Consider the following 21,357-nt stretch of genomic DNA (forward strand, 5'->3'; position numbering starts at 1 on the left):
AAATGTTAAGTTTCTTTAGCTTTCTCATGAAGCAAACACACAGAACAAAAATCAAACAGCAACCCTAGATGTTCACCAGTTTAAATAATCTAATCACAACAGAGGGCAAAGAATGTACATCCATTTCTTCCAGTCTTCTTTCTGAAAAGCATGTGAAACTCCATCTAAAAAATTAAGACTTAAATATGAATCTGTAACTCCAGGTAGTGGCGACCATTAAAATCAGGTGATTAACAAGCTGTCAATGGAGAAGCTGCCACAATTCTACAGACAAGTGATTTGTTCTACTAAAAAAAACCAGAAACTTTAATCACAACGAAGCCATCACTCTGTAAACTAGCTTTTTCCAGTTCAGGAAAAAGAAAAAAGCATTCTTGCTCATTAGTCTGGGAAGGACTCTTCAGACATGAAGTTCACTTGACTTTATATAAGGTTACTCTCATTAAAATTTAAAAAAAAAAAACCGATACTAAGTCCAATAAGCTTCTAATGAGCTTGTGTATTTTTATATAACCCACAGCCCTGAGGCAGCATTTTTCATAAGTCATTGTTGAGATGGATTCATCTTATTTAGAAGCAGTTAGACAAATAACATATGTCAAAATAAAGAGACAACGTCTCTTTCACAGACTAGACAGGACTTTTCTCAGGTCTCTCTTCTCTAGCGTGCGCCTTGCGCAGCAACACAGAACATGGATCTGCTCTCCCTGCGCACAGCACTGCACCATCACTAGTTAGGTGAGTTCAAGGACAGCTGCTCAAACTACTGATCAAGGACCAGATTTTTAAAAAAAAAAAATTCCAATTCATTACAGAAGCAAAAATTCTAAAAATGAATTACTAGAAAAGTAAAATACACAAGATACAAAACTGAAGCCCAAAGTTGTTAGATTGAATGGATATAAAATGACTCTGTCAACTTACCATACAAGTTTCTAAACACATTCTCTCCACTTCACACTGATCTCATCACAGATCAGTGACAAAGAACGGGCAGCTCAGCACTAAGCCAGGCCTGCCTCCTTCTGAGCAGCAGTGGGTTACAAGAGCGATTCCTGCAGACTGCCAGGAACCACGTTTTACATTCCTGACATCTACAGACCCTGGCGAGACAGGCAAGCAGGAAAAAGAAAAGTCACGGCACAGACGGGGACACGGAACGTGGAACCAGCTACAGACGGGCTGGATCACGTGTCCTCTTCTCCCGCGGTACACCTCACAAAGGCCTGGGCAAAGCTGAACACCAACTCAGTACCGGTCAAGAGTTTTTTAAAAGTTCAATCCAACTGGTGTTTATTATTATTATTTTTATAAAATCAAAAGCATCCAAATATCCACTTTAACAGCCATGTCACAAAGCGCTTTTGTAATTAATTCACAGACACAATTTCCCGGAACCAAATGTGAAATACTAGGAACGAATGACAGTACATCATAAAAGTAATGCACTGTAAAGCAGTCTTGTTTTTCGGAGCACTTTCACCATAAATGTCATTCTTACTCTTCCAAGTGACAAGGGCCAATGATCTGCATAGAGATGAAGAACAGCAGCATAGATAAACAAACCAAGGTTTCACACAGCTGAGGGCCGAATGAGGGCTAAAAGAGCAGTTTTTTCAAAGATTTTATTTATTTGAGAGCGCGAGCGTGCGCAGAGGGGAGAGGGAGTAGCAGACTCCCCGCCGAGCAGAGAGCCCAATGTGAGGCTCGATCCCACGACCCCGAGATCACTACCTGAGCCAAAGGCAGGCGCCTAACCGACTGAGCCACCCAGGCACCCCTAAAAGATAAATTTTTAAAATCTATTCCAAGCAATCTATTCCCAAATAATTTAGTATTAAACTTATGTGGATTAACGAGCTGAAAGAAAAGCTAAGAACAAAATGTTTCTTTTAGATTAAAAAAGGTGTTAAGAGGTATTCTACCTCTAACACTGTAATCTCAACCAACAAAATCATTTGCATATTAGCACATATTTTCTAAAATTAAACACAAATCCCACCCGAAAACTGGTCTTCTCTACATTGTACTTAAGTTCATATTTCAAGATATCTCAAAATACCACATTTCCAGAAAATGAATGACCTAGGTTATACATTTATTCATTCAAACCTTCAACAAATATTCATGTAGTATCTACTGTGTTCCTGGATGCTATGAATAGACGGCTGAATAAATAAGATAGCCAAAGTTCCTACTATCACAGAGCTTCTGTTAGACAGGGGTATGGTTACAGTTAGAGATACGTCTTTAAAAAAAAATAATAAAACTAGGTGCTTATGGCAGAAACTTCCTGTGGGTGGAGAGAGTGCGTTCTTCACACAGGTGGTCAGGAAAATCTCTGGGGAGGAGGGACCAGTGATGTGAATCCTATGAAAGAGCCAGCATATGGAGTTACTGGGACAGGACAGAACAGGCAAAGGGTTCAGCAAAGCGCAAGGATCCTGTGGAGAGAAAGCAACGAGAAGGAGGCGAACATCAGGAAATGAAGTGTCAGAGTTGGACGGGGTTCGGGTCTCATGGGGCTCTGCAGACCATGGTACCAACTAGGATTTTACTCTGAGTTGGGTGAGAAAATTGTGAGGAAGAGGAGAGCAAAGATGAAAATACAGAAGAATAAAACAGTATCGTTAGTGTGGTATGAAATGAATATAACTTACTTTAAATCCTCCAAATGACTTTGAGGCAAGGATCAGTGTATTTCCATTTTTCATGTGAGGAAATGACAGGCTTAAGGAATAATTTGTTCAAGTACACGGCCAGTAAGTGAAAAGGCCAGAATTTTACCCAGACCTAATTCCGAAACTTCTGTACCTCCTTCCACTGTCCACTGTGAAACTGACCCCTTAAAACTGTCAAACGATGACCACATTCAAATTATACACACTGTAAGTCTGATACAATATTTATCAAAAGCTAATCAGGTATATTAGATTTTCTGTTACAAATTTTTTAGGATCCATAGCAAAAAAAACCATACATTAAGAAGCCACTCCTCAGAGATGGGGTTATAGCATCCAGAGTATCCATGGCTGGCCCCAAAACTCAAGGTTATGTATGTGGAACAACAAAATTCAACAAGCACAGTGTGCATTTCAACAAATTTCAGCATTCCCACTGCTATGCACCCATCAACAGCCAGTCAGCCTCCGCCTCCTCACCTTACCTAGCGTGATGCAACTCAAGCAAAAGGTCAGGGCTGATGCTAACATACATGTAAAATCCTGTCAAAGCAAGTGCAGAAAAAGAGCATTTTCCCGGTGCTAACAACACAAGTCATTCACGGGGGGGAAGTTCAAAGATGCGTCTTCTGGAGATCAGCAAAGGCCAGGTCCAACACCAGAGAACCAGCCCTGAAGACCACCGACGCACCAGTCTGGAAGCGGATACTCACTGCCGGCTGCTCAAGCACCTCGAGTATCGCAAGCCCATCCTATCCGGGTCCTGGCTCCATGCTGCAGCTCTAAGAGTAGAGAAAGGCAGGCCTCCCAAAGGCGTGTTCTGCTGAGTCTCTTCTGACAGGAACTGCAGCATCTAGTTCCTTGTTTGAGGGTTACTGCAATGTCTTCCATGAAGCCACTGCACAGCAACAGAGCCGAGCCTTACCGAGTCCTACAAAATCAACTACAACGGCACTAAAATGCAGTGGGAGAGGCGAAATGCCAGCCATGGGGAGGGGGGAAGAGTGGGATCGCCAGTGCACCTCAAAATGGATAGGAGTCTCCTATCTTGGGTGCTTGTGAGGAACTCACTGCTAGACTAGTTCACATCCACGCACACGATATTTGGTTCTTCTCTCCTTCCTTCTTTTTTTTTTTTTTTTTGGCCTAGTACTGTCACTCTGCCCTTAACTAGTACGGAAAGAATAGAGAAGAAAGAGGACACATAATTTGAGCAACTACTGTGTATCAGCAATTTGCTGTAAATTCTATGCTATTAAATAACTAAAAACAAAACCTTTCTAAGGTAATGGTCAGAACATTCTGGAAAGTTAGACAGACTTGCTTCGATTCTTTACTCTGACAGTGCCCCCACTTGTATGATCTTGGGTCAGTTACTGAAAGTTCTCTGGGGCTCAATATCCTCATTTGTGAAGTGAGAATACTGGGTTTGCTGTGAGAACAAATAAACATGCATGTCAAGTGTCAGCATAGTGTCTGGGCCTCCGGAAGTGCTCAATAAATTGTGACTATATGGGATACTATAGGGCTGGTGTAATTCTAAGGAACAAAAAAGAAGGCAGTTTTTGAGGTATATATTTTTAAAAAGGGCACAGAACCCTTGCTTGTTGGTGAACTGTCAGACAACTAAAACCACACCCACATCACCCTACCAGTATTTACTCCCAAAAATCCAAGAGGAAAATGGGGCTCTTCCCAGCTGTGTCAGGGAGTGTTACCGTTGTGGGTGAGGCTGACCAGGAAAACACATGTCAGAAACTGGATGGTGGTGCAGAGAGGTCCTCTTTACACACAGCTGAGTGGTCATCTTATTTCCAGTGAGTCTTCCCTCCTAGCTCTCCAGGCAGAGGGATGCGCCTAGTTTCTAAGAACTTCACAAGCATGTTCCCATTTTATCCTAAGAAACGTAGGAGGTACACGCTATCATTTCCATTGTACAGGTGAGAAAACTGAGGCTCCCAGGCAATACTCAATCGGGATGCACCCATGTTCGACTCCGCCACAGTGAAGGCTGAACAAACAGCCGGACGCTTTGGCCAAATATTGATTTTGGCCAAAAAGTTTATTTGACATGCTTAGTTTTTCCCCTTAAGAATCATTTTTATTTCTGTTAACAATACACGCAGGTAAAATTTCCAAGTCATTCTTTCTGCAGGTATGCCCTTAAGGAAACTCCAAAACTGACCAAATAAAAATAACATATAATGGTTACGAAAGGTTTGTGTTTTCTAGAGGGTGGAGAACTCGTGCATTAAGTCCCATCCTCTAGGCTCATGTTTTCTTTCTCCTGGGTCCACAGTGAAGTCAAAATGTCGTCAAGATCACGTGTTATTGCCACAGAGAATCTGCTACCAGAGGTTAAGCTGTGTGACTTTACAGCTCTCTGAAGAAAAACGCTTAGGCCTGAAGTTACATGGCACCAAGGGCAAACAGGCTAGGGGCATCTGCATGCATACAGCAAGAAGTGCACGCAAGGACTGGGTGTTATACGCAACCAATGGAGCATCGAACTTTACATCGGAATCCGGGGATGTACTATATGGTGACTAACATAATATAATGAAAAAATCATTTAAAAAAAAAAAAAAAAGAAGTGCACGCAAGGGAACACAAGACATACGGAACGGCTTTGTTATTCCAACCAACTTGCAACACCAGTCCATCTTCTTATAAAGTCCAAGGCAGTGTAAAAGTTCAGAGGTTTTACAATTACAAACTGGTTCAAATTACTGGTCCATGACTTAGCAGCTGTAGCGATTACCTTCTGAAATGAGGAGAACATGCCCACCCCCGAAGGGCTGGAGAGAAAACACACAAGAATTTAAGCAAAGTGCCTAGTACAAATACAATAAATGCCAGCCAGTGCTATTGTCATATAAATACATATATTATTCTCTGAAAGTGCATTCTGCAATTTTCCAGCATGTTGCCACGTAGGCCAACAATCCTGAGATAACCAGTTGAATGGCTTTCTAAAAAAAAAAAAAAAAAAACTAGGAAATGTCAAAATTCTTAAAATGCTTCTATTAAAAATTTACCAAAAAAGAAAAAAAGTCATTGAAAACCAGATCAATGAATCATCGTAAATGACCTTGTTTAGAAGACTGACATTATCAAACATGCTTCCTCACAAAATTCTATCAATAAAGTTTAAAAACATCCCAAGGACAGGCTTGTGAAGAATACTAGATGGCCTTGGGCACGCTGTCTAGCCTCTAGAATTTTCCCATTTCTAGAGGAATACTGACTGTATGAAGAACTACACCTCAGAACATCTGCTGGAAGGTTCTAAATGAGAACACACTGAAGCACCAAGGCAGTAGCAGGTATCCAATAATGTGTGCCCCCCCGCTCCAGTTTCCACTCAGTTCTACCGCCTTATCTCTACCAGAACAGAGACCCAGATCACACAGTGAGAAAGGGGGATGCATGAACGGACGAACGTAAGGATGGACAGACAGATGGGACTTGAGCCAGAGAAACATAAAGTTAAAAAAAAAAAAAAAGTCCTCCTCCCTGGCTACTTTTTTGAAGATAAGTTCGTACATTTGCTTCATTCTTTTCCCTCTCAAGCAAAGCAAAAGCAAAGGCTCGAAACTTGTTTTGTGCCAGATGGGCTACTGAGGACCCACTTGTCAAGCACTTCAAGAGGACCCTGAAGAGGCAATCACTATGTTCACAGAACGTCTTACTCAACAGCACTCCGCTCCATTGTGCAAGAAGTACACGTGAGCAGTTACTCTACCCTCTGAACCTGAACCCAGGTTTTAAGTGTAAACGTGTCAAAAGAAGGACCTGGGAAGAGACTCTGTAGACCCAAACTCTTTGAGAGAAGCCAATACTGACCTGCAGTAATAAACCCTGACCTAGGGCCTTGTGTCTGCCAGGCTGGGTTGGTGCTTTGCATACGCACACATGTCATCTGTACCTGAACAGATCTTTGGACTTTGAGCTTGAGCCTGGCTCTGTTACTTTGTAGCCTTGTGACTCTGGGCAACTCACTTTACCTCATTTTCCTCAATTATAAAATAGGGATAACAACACCTGACCTATCTGCTCATTAGGCTGTCGTGAAAGCAATGTGAAAATACAGCTCGAGTGTAAACAACACTACTTTTATTTTTATTTTTTTTAATGATTTTTTATTATATTATGTTAGTTCACCATACAGTACATCCCCGGTTTCCGATGTAAAGCTCGATGATTCATTAGTTGCGTATAACACCCAGTGCACCATGCAATACGTGCCCTCCTTACTACCCATCACCAGTCTATCCCATTCCCCCACCCCCCTCCCCTCTGAGGCCCCCAGTTTGTTTCTCATAGTCCATAGTCTCTCATGTTTCATTCCCCCTTCTGATTACCCCCCTCTTTCTTTATCCCTTTCTTCCCCTACCGATCATCCTAGTTCTTATGTTCCATAGATGAGAGAAATCATATGATAATTGTCTTTCTCTGCTTGACTTATTTCACTTAGCATTATCTCCTCCAGTGCCGTCCATGTTGCAGCAAATGTTGAGAATTCGTTCTTTCTGATAGCTGAGTAATATTCCATTGTATATATGGACCACAGCTTCTTAATCCAGTCATCTGTTGAAGGGCATCTCGGCTCCTTCCATGATTTGGCTATTGTGGACAATGCAGCTATGAACATTGGGGTGCATATGGCCCTTCTCTTTACTACGTCTGTATCTTTGGGGTAAACACCCAGTAGTGCAATGGCTGGGTCATAGGGTAGTTCAATTTTTAACTTTTTAAGGGACCTCCACACTGTTTTCCAGAGTGGCTGTACCAACTTGCATTCCCACCAACAATGTAGGAGGGATCCCCTTTCTCCACATCCTCTCCAACAATTGTTGTTTCTTGCCTTGTCAATTTTTGCCATTCTAACTGGCGTAAGATGGTATCTTAGTGTGGTTTTGATTTGAATTTCCCTGATGGCTAATGATTTTGAACATTTTTTTCATGTGTCTGTTAGATTTGTATGTCTTCATTGGAAAAGTGTCTGTTCATATCTTCTGCCCATTTTTTGATTTGTTTATTTGTTTCTTGAACAACACTACTTTTGAAACCATACTCTGGGTAACAGAAATGGGAAGTAGATGTTAGGACCAAACAGAAAGCTGTGAGCCCTTTCCTAATCAAGTGTTCATCATCCTGTACCCTACTGGCCTCTTCCTGAGTCTCTCCTTCCTATCAAGTTTTTGGAGAAGGAAGATTATGGGCCACAGAATTCTTTGGATGTGTGACAGGAGCTCTGCCACTTTCTATAAAGCCTCAGGCTAGTTACCTTAGCTCTCTGAACCTTCGTACTTCATCTGTACAACACAAATAAGGCTGATTTCAGCAAGGTTGTCCTCAGATTGAAGCGAACTATCAGCTCTAATGTACCAACCATGATTTCTAGTGCGCTGCAGGCATTCATGAAACACAGAGATTTAGTGAACTGATACAGAAAATAACACGAGGAGGAACACTGAAACTTGCTCTCTGGGCAAATGAAATATTTCAACACTTTCACGTCAACACTCCAGAGTTGACGTTTCCTACAGGAATACTCTTCCTGTAAGGGTGGCAGCATGTCAACGATCCCTCATCCATCTGGAGCTCCCTGTTCCGTCACCCAGAGGCATCATATCACAGCATGCAGAGAGAACTAAACTAATTTTCTTAGAAGTGATATCAATTACACGAGGGAATGATTTCAAACTCTTATCAAAAGCAGGGACAACCACACACTGCCCAGAAATTCTTTTAAGATTTTGCCACATTTCTTTAATGTATGAAAAATCATTATGGCTCTAGAAGTAATGGGAAATCAAGGAAAGGGCAATAAAGGACACCATTTATAACGGTCATTGTGTTGGTGCTCTACGTACATTCCTTCATTTATTTCTCAAAGCAACTCACACTGGAGATGGCCCTCTCATGTTTCCCATGTTACAAACAGGGCTGGGGCTTCAGGAGGGTAAGGGGATCACCCAAGATCATAGCTTCAGAGGCAGATCCTAGAGTCAAGACTCATCCGCCTCAACATAAATTCTGCCAATCTCTCTACCAACTTCAATTCAGAGAGAGGTATGATAAATATCACAAAAAAGACACTCGAGGTAGACCAATCAAGTGGAATTTGAGTTTCACTGATCAGTGAACTATCATCTTACCGATTATGCGACTACATGAGAAACTTTTACACACAGCACCTTAGAGTCTAACAAAGCATCTGCACAAATCTCCCTCGGGTCTAACAACCTGGTGACACAGGCCAACTAGGTATCATCCACGGGATGAGACACTCAGGATGGGCAGGTGACTACCCACCTTTTTCCAAGTCACACAGGCTACTAAGTGGGGAAGCTTCGCTCTTCATCCCTAAGCAGTTCCACTACACCATACTGTCCTCTCTTCAAGCCAAGGTATCTATTCCCCCTGTATCTGCTCCAAGCAATAACCACCATCTGTGTGACAAATAACCCCCCATTCTTCACAGTGCACATGCCAGGCACTTGGTTGTAATTCCAGGAGATAGGTGTTATTATCCTTGCTTCTTTTCAAGCAGATACAGAAACTGAGGCTTAGATAGTAAAGTTATGTAATGAGTCCACAGTAACACAGCTACAAATGGCAGAGCCAAACTGCAAACTTTGGTTTGACTCCAAAGTCTGCACACTTAGCCACTACCTGGAACTGCCTCTCGGTCTCAGCTCCTTCACTCCCCCAGATGAGTGATCCAGGTCCCCAGATGGGTTATGTGTTGTGTGTGAGATGTCCCATAGCACCTGGCTCTCACAATCTCTTTCTGGATGACTCCAACGCAACACCCATCTCATGTCACCTCCTAGCCTCAGCTCAACCAAGAGCCTCGAGACTTGGGGTCCCTCCCTCTTCTACCCATCACTACTTAGGAGACCTCGGGCAGGCGGATGTTCAACAAACTTCTCTTCAAAACGAGGGAAACAACTGTGCATCTACGTGAAAGCAAGGACAGCCCTAAGTGTTCTGGGTAAGATCTCTTCTCAGGCAAGACTGGTAACATTTTGTCTAAGGTGAATTTTCAGATCACAAATACATCCATAGTCATAATGCAAGATCAAAATATAAGCTAAAATAAAAGAGCAGTGAGTCAACAAAATCTCTCTGTTCCCTGTCACTGAACTCAGTGGAAGTTAATAATAACAGATTACAGAAAAGGGAAGCTGTCAAAAACATCCTGAAGAATTACTGCTATCTGCTCGGATTTAGTATCAATTCAAGAGTTCTCTAAAGAAATGGGTCTTATTTAGATTATCTACTTCCAAGCACACCAGAATCAATTTTCACACAGAAGTGACTCCGTTTATCAAAATGGATTATCAAAACAAGCCTCAGGCACATAAACACAAACAGAACTTGGACCCTAATCAGCACAATGTCTTCTTCCCCTGCCTCTAAAGAAATAAAAAATAAAAAAAACAACAAAAAACCAAGGTAAGCAGCAAGGAATGAAAGCAACAAATTTACTTTCGGAGACATACAAAATAATTTAAATAAACTTGAATTTTCAGTTAAGACTGGCATGTAAATAGTTATTTTGTAAGAGTAAAAATGTATGTAACCCTACCTCGATTTCTTAACTGAAAAGAAAAAATAAAACGAAATGGGCCTATATGTAAACATTTAATTGAAATAAGGGGAGAGGTAAGAACACCCAAGTCTAAAGATTTTAGTAAAGTTTTTCACGAACCACCCTGTGAGTTTCACAAGACAAACTCCTGGCTCAGAAACACACGTGTATAAGATTTTGCCTATAATTTTAAAGGTTGCAGACCCCATAAAGTCTGTTCTTGGGCCCCTTGTTCAGAATCCTAGGAGCAGAAGAAGCTCTGGACAGCTTCTTAGGCCATCTGGCTTCTGGTTCTGGCCCGGCCACCTTGTCACTCTGATCCAGTCACTGCCCGTCTGGATTTCACTTTCCTCCTCAACCATTAATGATGATCTTTCCTGGCTCTAAGGCTGAAATTCTAGCAAAGTCTACTAATATCATAGTAAGATCAAGTGTTTCAGTAAAATCACCTCCTTACCATTTTTTATTTGCTAATTTTAATGCCCTACTGCGGTCCTCTATTTGAAGATTTCTCAAGTTGGTTTTCCCTTCATAAGGAGGTAAGTGGCTTTCACACATGGAACAGAGCTCATACTATAAAGTAAGCCAAAAAATCTTCTCCAAGAACAAACACTCTTGTTTCCTTAAAGCTGCGCGGCAGTAAGTCTTGTGACACCCTCACCGAGTATAGAATAAAGCTGTTGTAATCACTTCATTTCCCCATTTGGATGGCAATCCTTAACCAGCTCTACCTCCCAGCAAAAACTCTGAGCTACAAGATTACATTTAGAGGAACTGCTCTCAAACTGCCTCTCGAACTGCACCACGGTTATACAGAGTTAACCGTTTCAACTTCTAGAACAGGGCTTCTCGTCCTAAGGCCCTGAGACCAAAAGCAGAAGGAATCTAATCACTGGCCAGATGGGAAGTACGAAGGAATGGAACAGATCACCCCCCGGAATACTGTCGTAGGAGAGCTCAAGTATCCAGAGCTCATTTGAGATGAAGAGTGCCCCTCCTACTGTCATGGTATCCGAAGCACCCATTAGAAAGCATCTGAAAAGAACTTTCTGACTTGACTAGAAAAGTTATAGACGGGGCAGGTGAAGTAAACAACAAATAAATGACCTGTTTAAGTAACAGTACATAGCATTACATTCTGAATCTCTTCTTGGCCCTTTCAGATCCCCCACCCACTCCCCACACACAGCTACAAACGATAAAAAAATAAAAACCAACTAAGTCTAACCTGAGCAAAAGATCAGGGAATTTGGGAATATCCACCTAACTTATGAGGGTCCCTCAATTACTGAAGAACACGAATCCCACAGGGTTTATTCTTGTTCAGATTATGTGGCTGAAAAGATGGGGTGACCACAAAACAGTAAAAACTATGTATGAAACTACAACTGAAATTTGCACCTTTTATAAATATTCCAGGGAAGAAGATCAGCTGTTGACTTCTTCCTCTATTTATACAAGAAAAAAGGACTCTTCAAATGTTTTGACTAACAACTTTCCTTCAAACGACTCTCTAAAGAGTCAGTGCCTCACAGCCGAAAGCGCGCAGACACACAGGATTTCCTACCGCCCGTTTCCAGGACAACTCAGCTGCTTTCTCCAGCTACTCCTATGAAGAGACCACAGCTCTTGATTTTAGTCACAGAAATTACATTCAGACCCAAACCCAACAGTTCAGCATATTTTCTGCATGCAATTATTACATTAAAATATTTGTTTCTAATTAACTTCAGTCTTGAAGACCTAACAGAAAAAACTGTATGGCAGAGAAAAACTGTTTTTCTTGTACCAAACCGGGATAAACTACATACATGGTAATGGAATGCTACCCTCACAGACAAGAGCTATTCTGAGCTTTCAGTAAAGTAGGAGAGGCAAGAAGCAGTGAGGCAGGGAGAGAAGCCGGTAACATGACTTACGTGTACGTCTCTCAGACAATGAAGTGGTTAGCAGGAGCAAGCTCGCAAGCCTCCAGCAGAAGGCAAGGCACAGAGTTGAGGTTTTAATTCCCGGCAAACTCACTCGGAGACGCCAAGTGGGCGGTGCTGCGATGCATCGGGGGGTGGGGCCGGGCATGAGGGAAAGGCAACAGGGAGAAGGAGCACTTACTCGGTCAGAAGCTGGTGCAGCTTGTGATAACCCCGCTCCAAGGCCAAGCTCACAGGTGTCGCTCCTTCCTGGTTGTGGATGCTGAGAGCCCCACGGCCACCTGGCTTCTGCAACAGGAACCACGTCAACCTCAGCAGCCCCAGCCGCACAGCAAAATGCATCAACGTCTCCCGTGGACCACCATCTGTACACGGGAGAGAAAATCAGTATGGAGAACGGGAAAACAACAAGCAAGCAAACAGAAAAACAAGTGACGTGCGCATCGCCCCTCCAAGTACCTACAATCCTAAAGTTAAACCACAACATAAACAGCCTGACTGTGGCGGGCTACAAGGAGCTCTTGCGTAAAGACAGAACAAAGCTGGAACACAGGGTGGGAAGCAAAGTCTCCGAAGAGAACCAAGCCATTTCCATATTCTGATTTCACACTTTTGTGCAATCCATTTATACAGGCAGATTTATAAGGGTGAATTCACACATGTGTTCTTTTCCTTAAACGAGAGAGAGAGAGAAATGCAGCCTCACAACGTGGGGACCCATGCGGAATAGCTGCTAGGGCTTAGATGGGTGTATCATAAAAGGTATAATTAAAGAAAAAAATAACATCCAGACAGGAGTTGTCTGGTTAAACACTGAGAACAGGTTCTGCTTGTTAAGTACACACAGGTCTTTTTATTCCCCCACATTAAGGGCAAATCAAATTGCCAGCACTGCCAGCTTTTTCTGTTTTGTTTAATGAAAGAAAGAAATGCATCTCCAGGCATAATAAGACTAATTTTAAGATAATATACTAGTAAGTTCAGTATGAAATACATGTACTTGGGCTTATTTCACTTAAGGGGAAGGCCCGTTTGGTACGGCGAGTCACTTTCAAAGTGGTGGAATGAGGAAGGGCTCAGGAGTCTGACAAATCCGGGTTCGGATGTGGTCGTTTGCCATCTGAGACCGGGCCTGATGCATTCTTACCTCTCTTGAGCTTCATTTCTTTATCCCCAAGTGGGGCACCTTCACCTCACACCCAGGGTGGCTGCAATGAAGGGGCAGAGGCAGGCGGAGCGCGGGGATAAAGACCAGCTGTACAAGATCCTCGCTCAATGCTAGGTTCCTTCCCTTTCCCCCCTCTCTCCTTTTGGACTTCGAATTACGTTCCAGGTTCGCTAACAACCTCTCTCTTCCTCAGGCTTTCTCCTGTGACCAACCCGAGATGGCAGGGCTGCGATACGCGGCCCCAGAGGCTGGGCGGGGCTCACCTCCAGGGGTGCCACTTCCACCCTGCAATGGGAATGGCGCCCAGGGGCTGTGCCTGCCTCCTCCTCTCATTCTCCATGGCTTCGGTGGGTCTCAACTTCTTCCCTGGGGGTTCCCAGACTTCTTGGAACCCTCCCCCACCCCCGTTTTCTCCTTACACTTAAGTCCTCCGTGCTTCTCATGTGATTAGCAGTGAAGAACGAATCCATCTTTGAACCTGGGATTTTACACCGAACCTCACTGCTTTCCAATCAGTCTAGTCTCCCTATCGCCAAGGTAAATTTTCTTAGACGCAAAAGCTACCTTTTGTATTTTACATTTTTCCCACAGAACCATGCACACTAATTCAAGACTTTACAGGGTTTTCAGCAGAGGCACGTGGCTGGGCAGAGTTAACACCCCAGAAGAAACCACTGCATGTGCAGGTACAAACTGTAATAATCACCACCTCAGAGCAGGTGGCAGGGCCAGACAAAAGGGCAGAAAGAACCTTCACAGAAGATCAAATATCACCACCTGACTTGTGCCTTACAGTTGTTCACAAGCACTCTGACGTCCTTATCAAAACCAAAGAGCTAATAAGGCACTGACCAGGAACTATGTGACTTTTTAGAGACTGGTCAATTCCAGCCTTTCTAGGCGACACCTCCTCAAAGCAGTTTTCTCTACACCCTCACCCTTTCTGATCCCTGATTTGCTGAGTCAGCTCCGTATTTACGACTTCTAACAACAAAGCCATGCACCTGCTCGAAGCTGGCACCCTGGTTCCAGCACCTGTGTCCTCCCCAGACCTGATTCAAAGGTCCTAAGCAGCAGGTGCCACATGTACTTGTAGGTTGCCCCCTTTCAGCAATCAACAGATGACAAGAAGTGTAACTCATGGTCAGGACTGGCGAGATGCCACGCTCTGGGCTATGTATTTTGTATTAACGCTTTTCACGCTCTCAGTAACCCTATGAGGTCTCATTAACCTCAGTTTGCAGACTAAGACAGGTTAATAACTTACCCACAACGAGAATTAGCAAGATTTGAAAATTCTGTCAAGTCTAGAGACCATACCCACTCCATTAACTCCACCCTCTTTTTGTAAAAATCAAGCCATCAGGCAAGCGAGCTAATGCTGTGGTTTACAAAAAGCACCTTTTCATGTTTTCCTCCAATAAATAAAAATGATTACCCAACTTATCCTTCGTTACTGTTTTTATTCCTTTTGTCTCAGTTTAATCTCCAGCACGCCTACAATTTAAGGACCAATTTCTGTTGTCTAGTCTCTATATTCTGTATTTTTTCCTCTCATGATCCTTTGTCTTTTCTCTCTGTATTCTGAGAGTTACTCAACTTTGTTCTTCAGATCACTAACTGCATTTCCTGTGATGTCAATTGAGTCCTTTGTCCCCAATTTGAATTTAATTATGCTATGGGATTCTGGATGTCCCTGCATCATTTCAAGCAACTCCCTTTCCATCTTTGCCCTCACTGTGATGCCTTTTTGCAGATGTAATTAAAGCCCCTAATCAGTTGATTTAATAAGGAAGATTATCCTGGATAATCTGGGTAGGTCTAACTGAATCAGCTGGAAGGCTTTAAAAGCAGGGCTGAGGTTTCCCCTGGAGGATGGCCTGAGCCTGTGCTCTTGGGGCTCCGTCCTGCTCCGGATCTCCCCTTTCTGACTCACTGAGGATGACAGCTTTGGCTCATTTCAGTGGGTCTGGGCCTGCCCATGATCTTCTCCCCTATGCCTGCCCTATGAATCTCGGACTTGCTTAACCAGCCCCCACAATCATGTATGCCGTGCCCTGCAATGAATCTTAATGCATATTTCTCCTGCTGGTTCTGATTCTCTGGTTGAACCCTGACTGAGGGGCTTCCAGCATACTAAGTAGATACTCCCTAAACTTATTTTTCTCCTAGTTGCTTTTCTAATTTCATAATAGGTTTGCCCTCTTTGAGCTTTTAAGGACAAATGGGAATGCTCTTCTAAATTTTTCTTTGGTTTCTTAAAGAAAATTATACTCGGGGAGTCTTCCATCTGAATACTCATGATACTTTCCCATTTCTTTTAGGTTGTAATTTATTTCATAGGCCATGTGTTGGTTGGCTGGCTTTCCAATTTAACCATGCTAAATTGGAAAAATCTCTATGGAGGCCCGGCTTCTACCCATAGAGAAGGTTGTAGAAAATGTCTTAAGTCCCACTTGCTATCCACTTATATGCTTGAAGCACCTGCCACACCCATTCCCTCTGATCTGCAGAGAAAGTTGATGTGTCTAGCAGGCATTCAACCATGATGAATATGCTGGATTTTCTGATGAAGCAAAATGTTCTAAATTCTGTGAACAATCTAGCAATCAAAGACTACATATATTTTTCCTTCCCCATCAATCCACCTAAATGCCCTGCTCAGTACTCTCTGAATTCATATCTATGAGATTCCAAAATCACCATTCTTTCTACTGCTCTGTACTGCCTCTTAGATAAAGCTGCAGTCTGCACGATGCAGGAATTCTCACACTCCACGGGGAAGAAAAACGGTGGGCCAGTGCGAGCCTTGGGCTTGTAGAAAAATGACACCTGTAGCCTGTCACAGAATCAAGGTTTGAGAGGCAACAAAGCCTTTTGGAGCTGAAGTCCTGCCCTGACGAGGAACTGCTTGTCCTGGAATCAACAGATATTAATCCTTTGCCAAGAAAAATATCCCCAGTGGTCTTTTTATATTTTATTTTTTAGCAGCTATGATAGCTGAAAAAAGACGAAAATATTAGTGAGTGTAGCTAAGGAAAGAGTTCCACGGAAGGGGTGTGGGAACTAAAACACCAAACAATTAAGGCTGAGGTTCTAGTAACCAACATCAGATACACAGAACTGAGAACACCCTCGCTGTTTTTGGTGCAGTCTTTCTTAAACTTGTCACTTACTCACAGGGAAGATCTCCTTGCCCCACCATTCACCCTCCACCCAGATGCATCCTTATTACTGATATTTAAAGCAGAACCAAGGCCAAAAGTACAGCGTAGAAGCCGTTTTATGTAACTAGGGATGGAAGGACTAGACGGACAAACTCCCTCTCATTTGTGGTTTAAAGTGAAGAGTAACTTTAGAGATACATAAAAGCAAAAACAAAACAGTCTCATTCTGCTTCAAAGAACCATTCTTTCTAGTGCTGTCCTGTGGTAGCTTCCTATAGGACATGCTACTGTCCCTCAACAGAGCTCATCAATGTTCCGTCTCTAATAGATCACTGGATAGTGGTCAAGGTATATTCAAAACAAAGAGCTTACACACCAATACACACTCTCCCAATAGGTCTTCCTCCATTTTACAGATAAAGAAACTGGGAAACAGAGAAGAACTATTTTGCACAAACTCTTGGAATGTAGCCAGGCTATAAACAAGTGGAGCCCACTACTATGCCCTTCCCATATTACAGCATCAAATCTAAACCAGGAATTAACGTCATATTCATGCCTGCTGTGTAGGGAGACCAGCAAGCCCTGAAATAATGTCAATTGTTTCAGGTAGGCACCTATACGCACTTCTTCCTGAGGAGAAATCTAAGCTATTTCCAAAGGAGTCACTGACCTGAAAAAAGTTAAAAGGCACTGCGTCTAAACAAAGAGTGGGAGGATTAAACACAAATCTTATATGACCCCTTTGTGCAAATATCAGGCTGGGACAACTGTAAACATCCTAGCTTTCAACAGCAAGTAGCCCTGTTATGTAACAGGGTGCCCTGTTTACCGGTCCCATTAACCCAGACAACAAGCCTGCTTCGTCCCTTCCTCCTTTAAGTACCTTTGCAAACCACTGATACGAGCAGCATGTTCCTTTACGTTCGTCCCTTCGCAGCAAGCACCTCTTAACTGATGCTACGCTGCCTTTAAAGTACCCAGTGGGGTAGATTCTAATCCACAATTAATGAAACAACTTACACTGCAGAATGCAAATCTGACCCTTGAAACCAGGTTCCTGATTCCAGTTGCTGATTTAAAGGTAGGTCTACCAAGTTCCATGCATGCATTTCACCTTGCAAAGTATACATACCTAACTTGTTCAATTTCTTTTTGTTTTTTTAATTATTTGTAATTTACATACAATAAAGTTCACTTGGGGGGGCGTGCAGTCCTATGAGTTTGAATGCACGCATAGATTCTTATAACCACTACCACCACCAAGACATAAAACCATTCCAACATCCAAAACTCCCTCATGACAGCCCTCTGCTGTCAGACCTCATACCCACTCCCAGCCCCTGGCAACTACTCATCTATTTTCTGTTCCTATAATTTTTCCCTTTTCAGACTATCCTATAAGTAGAATCATACACTAAGAAATCTTTGGAAATGGACTTGTTTTACTTAGCAAAATGCATCCAGGTTGTTGCATGTGGATCCCCAATAATTTGTCCCCTGTATTATTTTCAAATTTTATACCCCCCTTTTTCACTGCTGAGTAGTGTCCCATGGTATGGATATATCACTACCGGTTTGTATATTCACACAATGAGAGACATCTGGGTTGTTTGCACTTTTGAGTGATTAGAAATAACACTGCTGTAGGCATATCTGTGCAAAGATTTTCTGAGTAAATAGAAGTTTTCATTTCTCTAGAATAAACAGCCAAATGTGGAACTGCTGGGTCATATAGTAAATGTACACTTAACCTTATGAGAAACTGCCAGACCATCTTCTAGGGCGCCCGCATCATTCTGCACTCCCACTCACAATGTATGAGATGTTGTTCTGTGGCCCTGCCAGCCCCTGATATTTCTGATTTTACCCTTTTAATAGGTGGGTAATGGTACCTTACTGTGGTTTTAATGCACTTCACTAACTATTCAAACTTGATTCAGCTTTTGCTAGTACCACTTGGAAATTTTGTGCAACAGAAACTGAAGAAGCACATGGCAAGTCCACAAAAGTATCAAAGCTGGCCAGTTCCCTATGAAAGACAGGGAAGCCAAGACCCAGAGAGGGGAAGTGACAGGCCCAAAGTTTCAGACCTGTGCTTTTTCTAACAGTTCTTTTTAATCGTGGTATTAGGAACAAACCATCTAACTCCTGTGCCCTCTTTCAATAAAGACAAAAGCAAAACCATAAAAACACCATAAGCTCCATAAATAGCTAATGCAACCCCATCTTGACACTGATTTGTCAACGGCAACCAGAATTATCGTTGCCACACCAATGCAGAACAGGAGGGGCTAGAGGTATAAAGCCTCACTCAACATGAGGTTTCTAAAAAGGTGCTCATGTCCCATATGATGGCAAATATTTTGCTCTTTAGATCTTAGCAGTGCAGGGGTCCTTGGTCACTGCATTAACTAGAAAGAGAAAAGGATAAATGCTTTTTTCCTTGATTGGATTTTAGAGTCCACACTTTCTTTTTTATTTTACTAGGGGAGGACTGTTCCGGTAGTTTGCTACAGCCAGCCCCTGATGCTAAGGGACACCATTCCTGCAGCTGTTCACAGGATTTTGGAGAACCATAGCTGGCAAACCTCTACAGCATTCTTCCATGGGAGGTAGTCTGTGAGAGCAGGCCCTGAGCAGACCCCTGACCCAGCCCCCTCTGGGTGTTCCTGCTCAGGATCTGCTCACGGGCACAGAAGGTGACTTCTGGCCTGCTCTCCCTACAGAATATGATAATCAGAGCTGGGTGGCCACTGTAGGGCAGTCCTGTGACTGTCCAACACTTTCAGGGATAAAGCAGGAAGAGTAGCAAACCCTTCTGGCAGATGCAGCATCATAGCCCAACGAGCTGTCATCAGTAGCAGAGCAAACATTCTGACCTCCACCTGCCTAACTCCTAAACCTTTCCTTTGATTTGAACTCAGGAGGGAAAGAGGGTGTTATTTATTGGACCCAAGCATATACTGTTTCACTTAAATACAACCATAAAAACATGACATCTAGTGGACACTCATCTGCTACAGGAATGATTATGCACGAAAACCCCTGAGTAAGAGGAACATACATTGTTACTCCACCAGTGGTTTTTTAATAAGTAGAGCCCTCAGTGAACTGTCTATGGACAGCCAGTAGATAAGTCAAGAGTGAAACTGCTCTGGTTAAAGAAGTGTGGGGCTTCTCAGAGCCCAGGTGGCTCTGGTGCTCTCCCCCACCTCAATCCCCCATCTTTTCTTTCCTCCAACTCATGGAGTTTCTCGAAAACTTCAGAATACAATAATGAAAGCCCTGTCTTTGATAATTCAATACCAAAAGGATGACCAACAGTTGTTACTGATCTCACGAACAATAGGTCACTTTCTAGGCTTGGGAGAAGCAGCAAGAACTCCGGACCCACGGCAAGGTGATGTGTGTGCTGCTCTCTGCTGTAAGTGGGAACTGAAAACAGCCACAGCAAGCTCTGGCTTGGGCATTTCACTGTGAGAACAGGTTTAACAGCTCAGCGGAAGAACTGAGAAGAGAAGCCATCAAGGCCACTCTGTTCCAGCAATTGCAAGATTTATCCAGCCATTGTGAAAGGCTGGAGAACAATGATCATATAGAAGCAGCCCCACTGAAAAACTGAAGTATTCCAAACTTGGTCTGTTTGTGGGTCATTTAGGTGCTTACCATGCGAAGTGTGATCTGTCCCCAACACATTCCACTCCTCCGGCAGCTTCAGGTGTCTGAATGCCAGGGCGACCTTCTCGTCAAGGGAATTCACATCTGCAGACGGGGGTCCCGACCGGTCAAGAAAACGGGTGAAGTTCAGAGCCTGCTGATTCCCAGCACTGGTCGCCAGGAACTGGGCTGCATCGTATGCCTCATCCTGGATGAAGTGGAAGTCTTCTTCAGCCACCACAAACACGGGAAGGCCCTCCTTGGAAGCACAGAGCAGCACCTTCACAGTCTCGCAGCAGTCGTGACCTAAACAAAACACACGGAGCAAAGAAAACAGTCTTAGATTCCACCCACTCGCAGGAGGACACAGTCTCAGGGTCCTCCCGCTGGAAGGAAGACAGTCTCAGAGTCCCCCTGCTGGGAGGAGGACAGTCTCAGGGTCCCCCTGCTGGAAGGAGGACAGTCTCAGGGTCCCCCTGCTGGGAGGAGGATAGTCTCTGAGTCCTCCCGCTGGAAGGAAGACAGTCTGAGAGTCCCCCTGCTGGGAGGAGGACAGTCTCAGGGTCCTCCCGCTGGAAGGAGGACAGTCTGAGAGTCCCCCTGCTGGGAGGAGGACAGTCTCTGAGTCCTCCCGCTGGAAGGAAGACAGTCTTTCCCCACCCCCCCACCCCCGCCCTTGCTGGAACGAGGACAGTCTTAGAGACCTCCCACTGGAAGGAGGACAGTCTTAGAGTCCTCCCGCTGGAAGGAGCACACTGGTGGGTCCTCTTTGTTCTTCTTGCACAATACACAAGTTCTCCTTCCTAAAAGAAACCCCTCCTTCCTCTGCTCTGACAGCAATCCAAACTTCTTTATACTTATTTCCAGCTCTTTTTTGTGAACTGTTATTTGCAACTATGAATTAGTTCCCTTACTGCCTGCAAAAAACTTTGTACCCCAGATGTATCCCCTATAGCTAATGTTTGGCACCAAACAGTCTCTGGGGATCTCAGGATGTACTGAACTATGGCTCGATCAGCAGAAAGAATGAAAGCTCAAGGATCTTTTCAGGCCTAGCAAGTCTGATACGACTGAACTGAGCTAGATCTGGAAACCCAACAAAGAGAGAGCCACACGGACTGGTTAATATAAGAGGAATGATACAGGGGCG

The 21,357-nt window shown here is 43.5% G+C and overlaps 1 protein-coding gene across 16 annotated transcripts in view; it reads right to left on the minus strand.

Moving 5' to 3' along the window:
• The window catches only part of AKAP13 (A-kinase anchoring protein 13), a 326,662-nt gene that overhangs the window by 167,253 nt on the left and 138,052 nt on the right, over positions 1 to 21,357 (minus strand). For 11 of the 16 annotated variants that reach the window (XR_004627692.1, XM_034667905.1, XM_034667904.1 and 8 more), the window contains 2 exons: positions 20,217 to 20,513; positions 12,394 to 12,577 (listed from right to left, as the gene is read on the minus strand). Coding sequence is in view for 14 of the 16 variants with exons in the window: in XM_034667905.1 (XP_034523796.1) it covers positions 12,394 to 12,577; positions 20,217 to 20,513 (481 nt within the window). In the remaining 2 variants the exon portion in view is untranslated. Of the gene's footprint in view, positions 1 to 3,166; positions 3,353 to 3,394; positions 3,767 to 4,399; positions 4,534 to 10,741; positions 10,869 to 12,203; positions 12,351 to 12,393; positions 12,578 to 20,216; positions 20,514 to 21,357 lie in introns of those variants that run through there. The other 5 variants (XM_034667910.1, XM_034667908.1, XM_034667909.1 and 2 more) reach the window with 5 other exon arrangements.

This window comes from Ailuropoda melanoleuca, chromosome 9 (assembly GCF_002007445.2).
Source record: "Ailuropoda melanoleuca isolate Jingjing chromosome 9, ASM200744v2, whole genome shotgun sequence".
Lineage (NCBI taxonomy): Eukaryota > Metazoa > Chordata > Mammalia > Carnivora > Ursidae > Ailuropoda > Ailuropoda melanoleuca.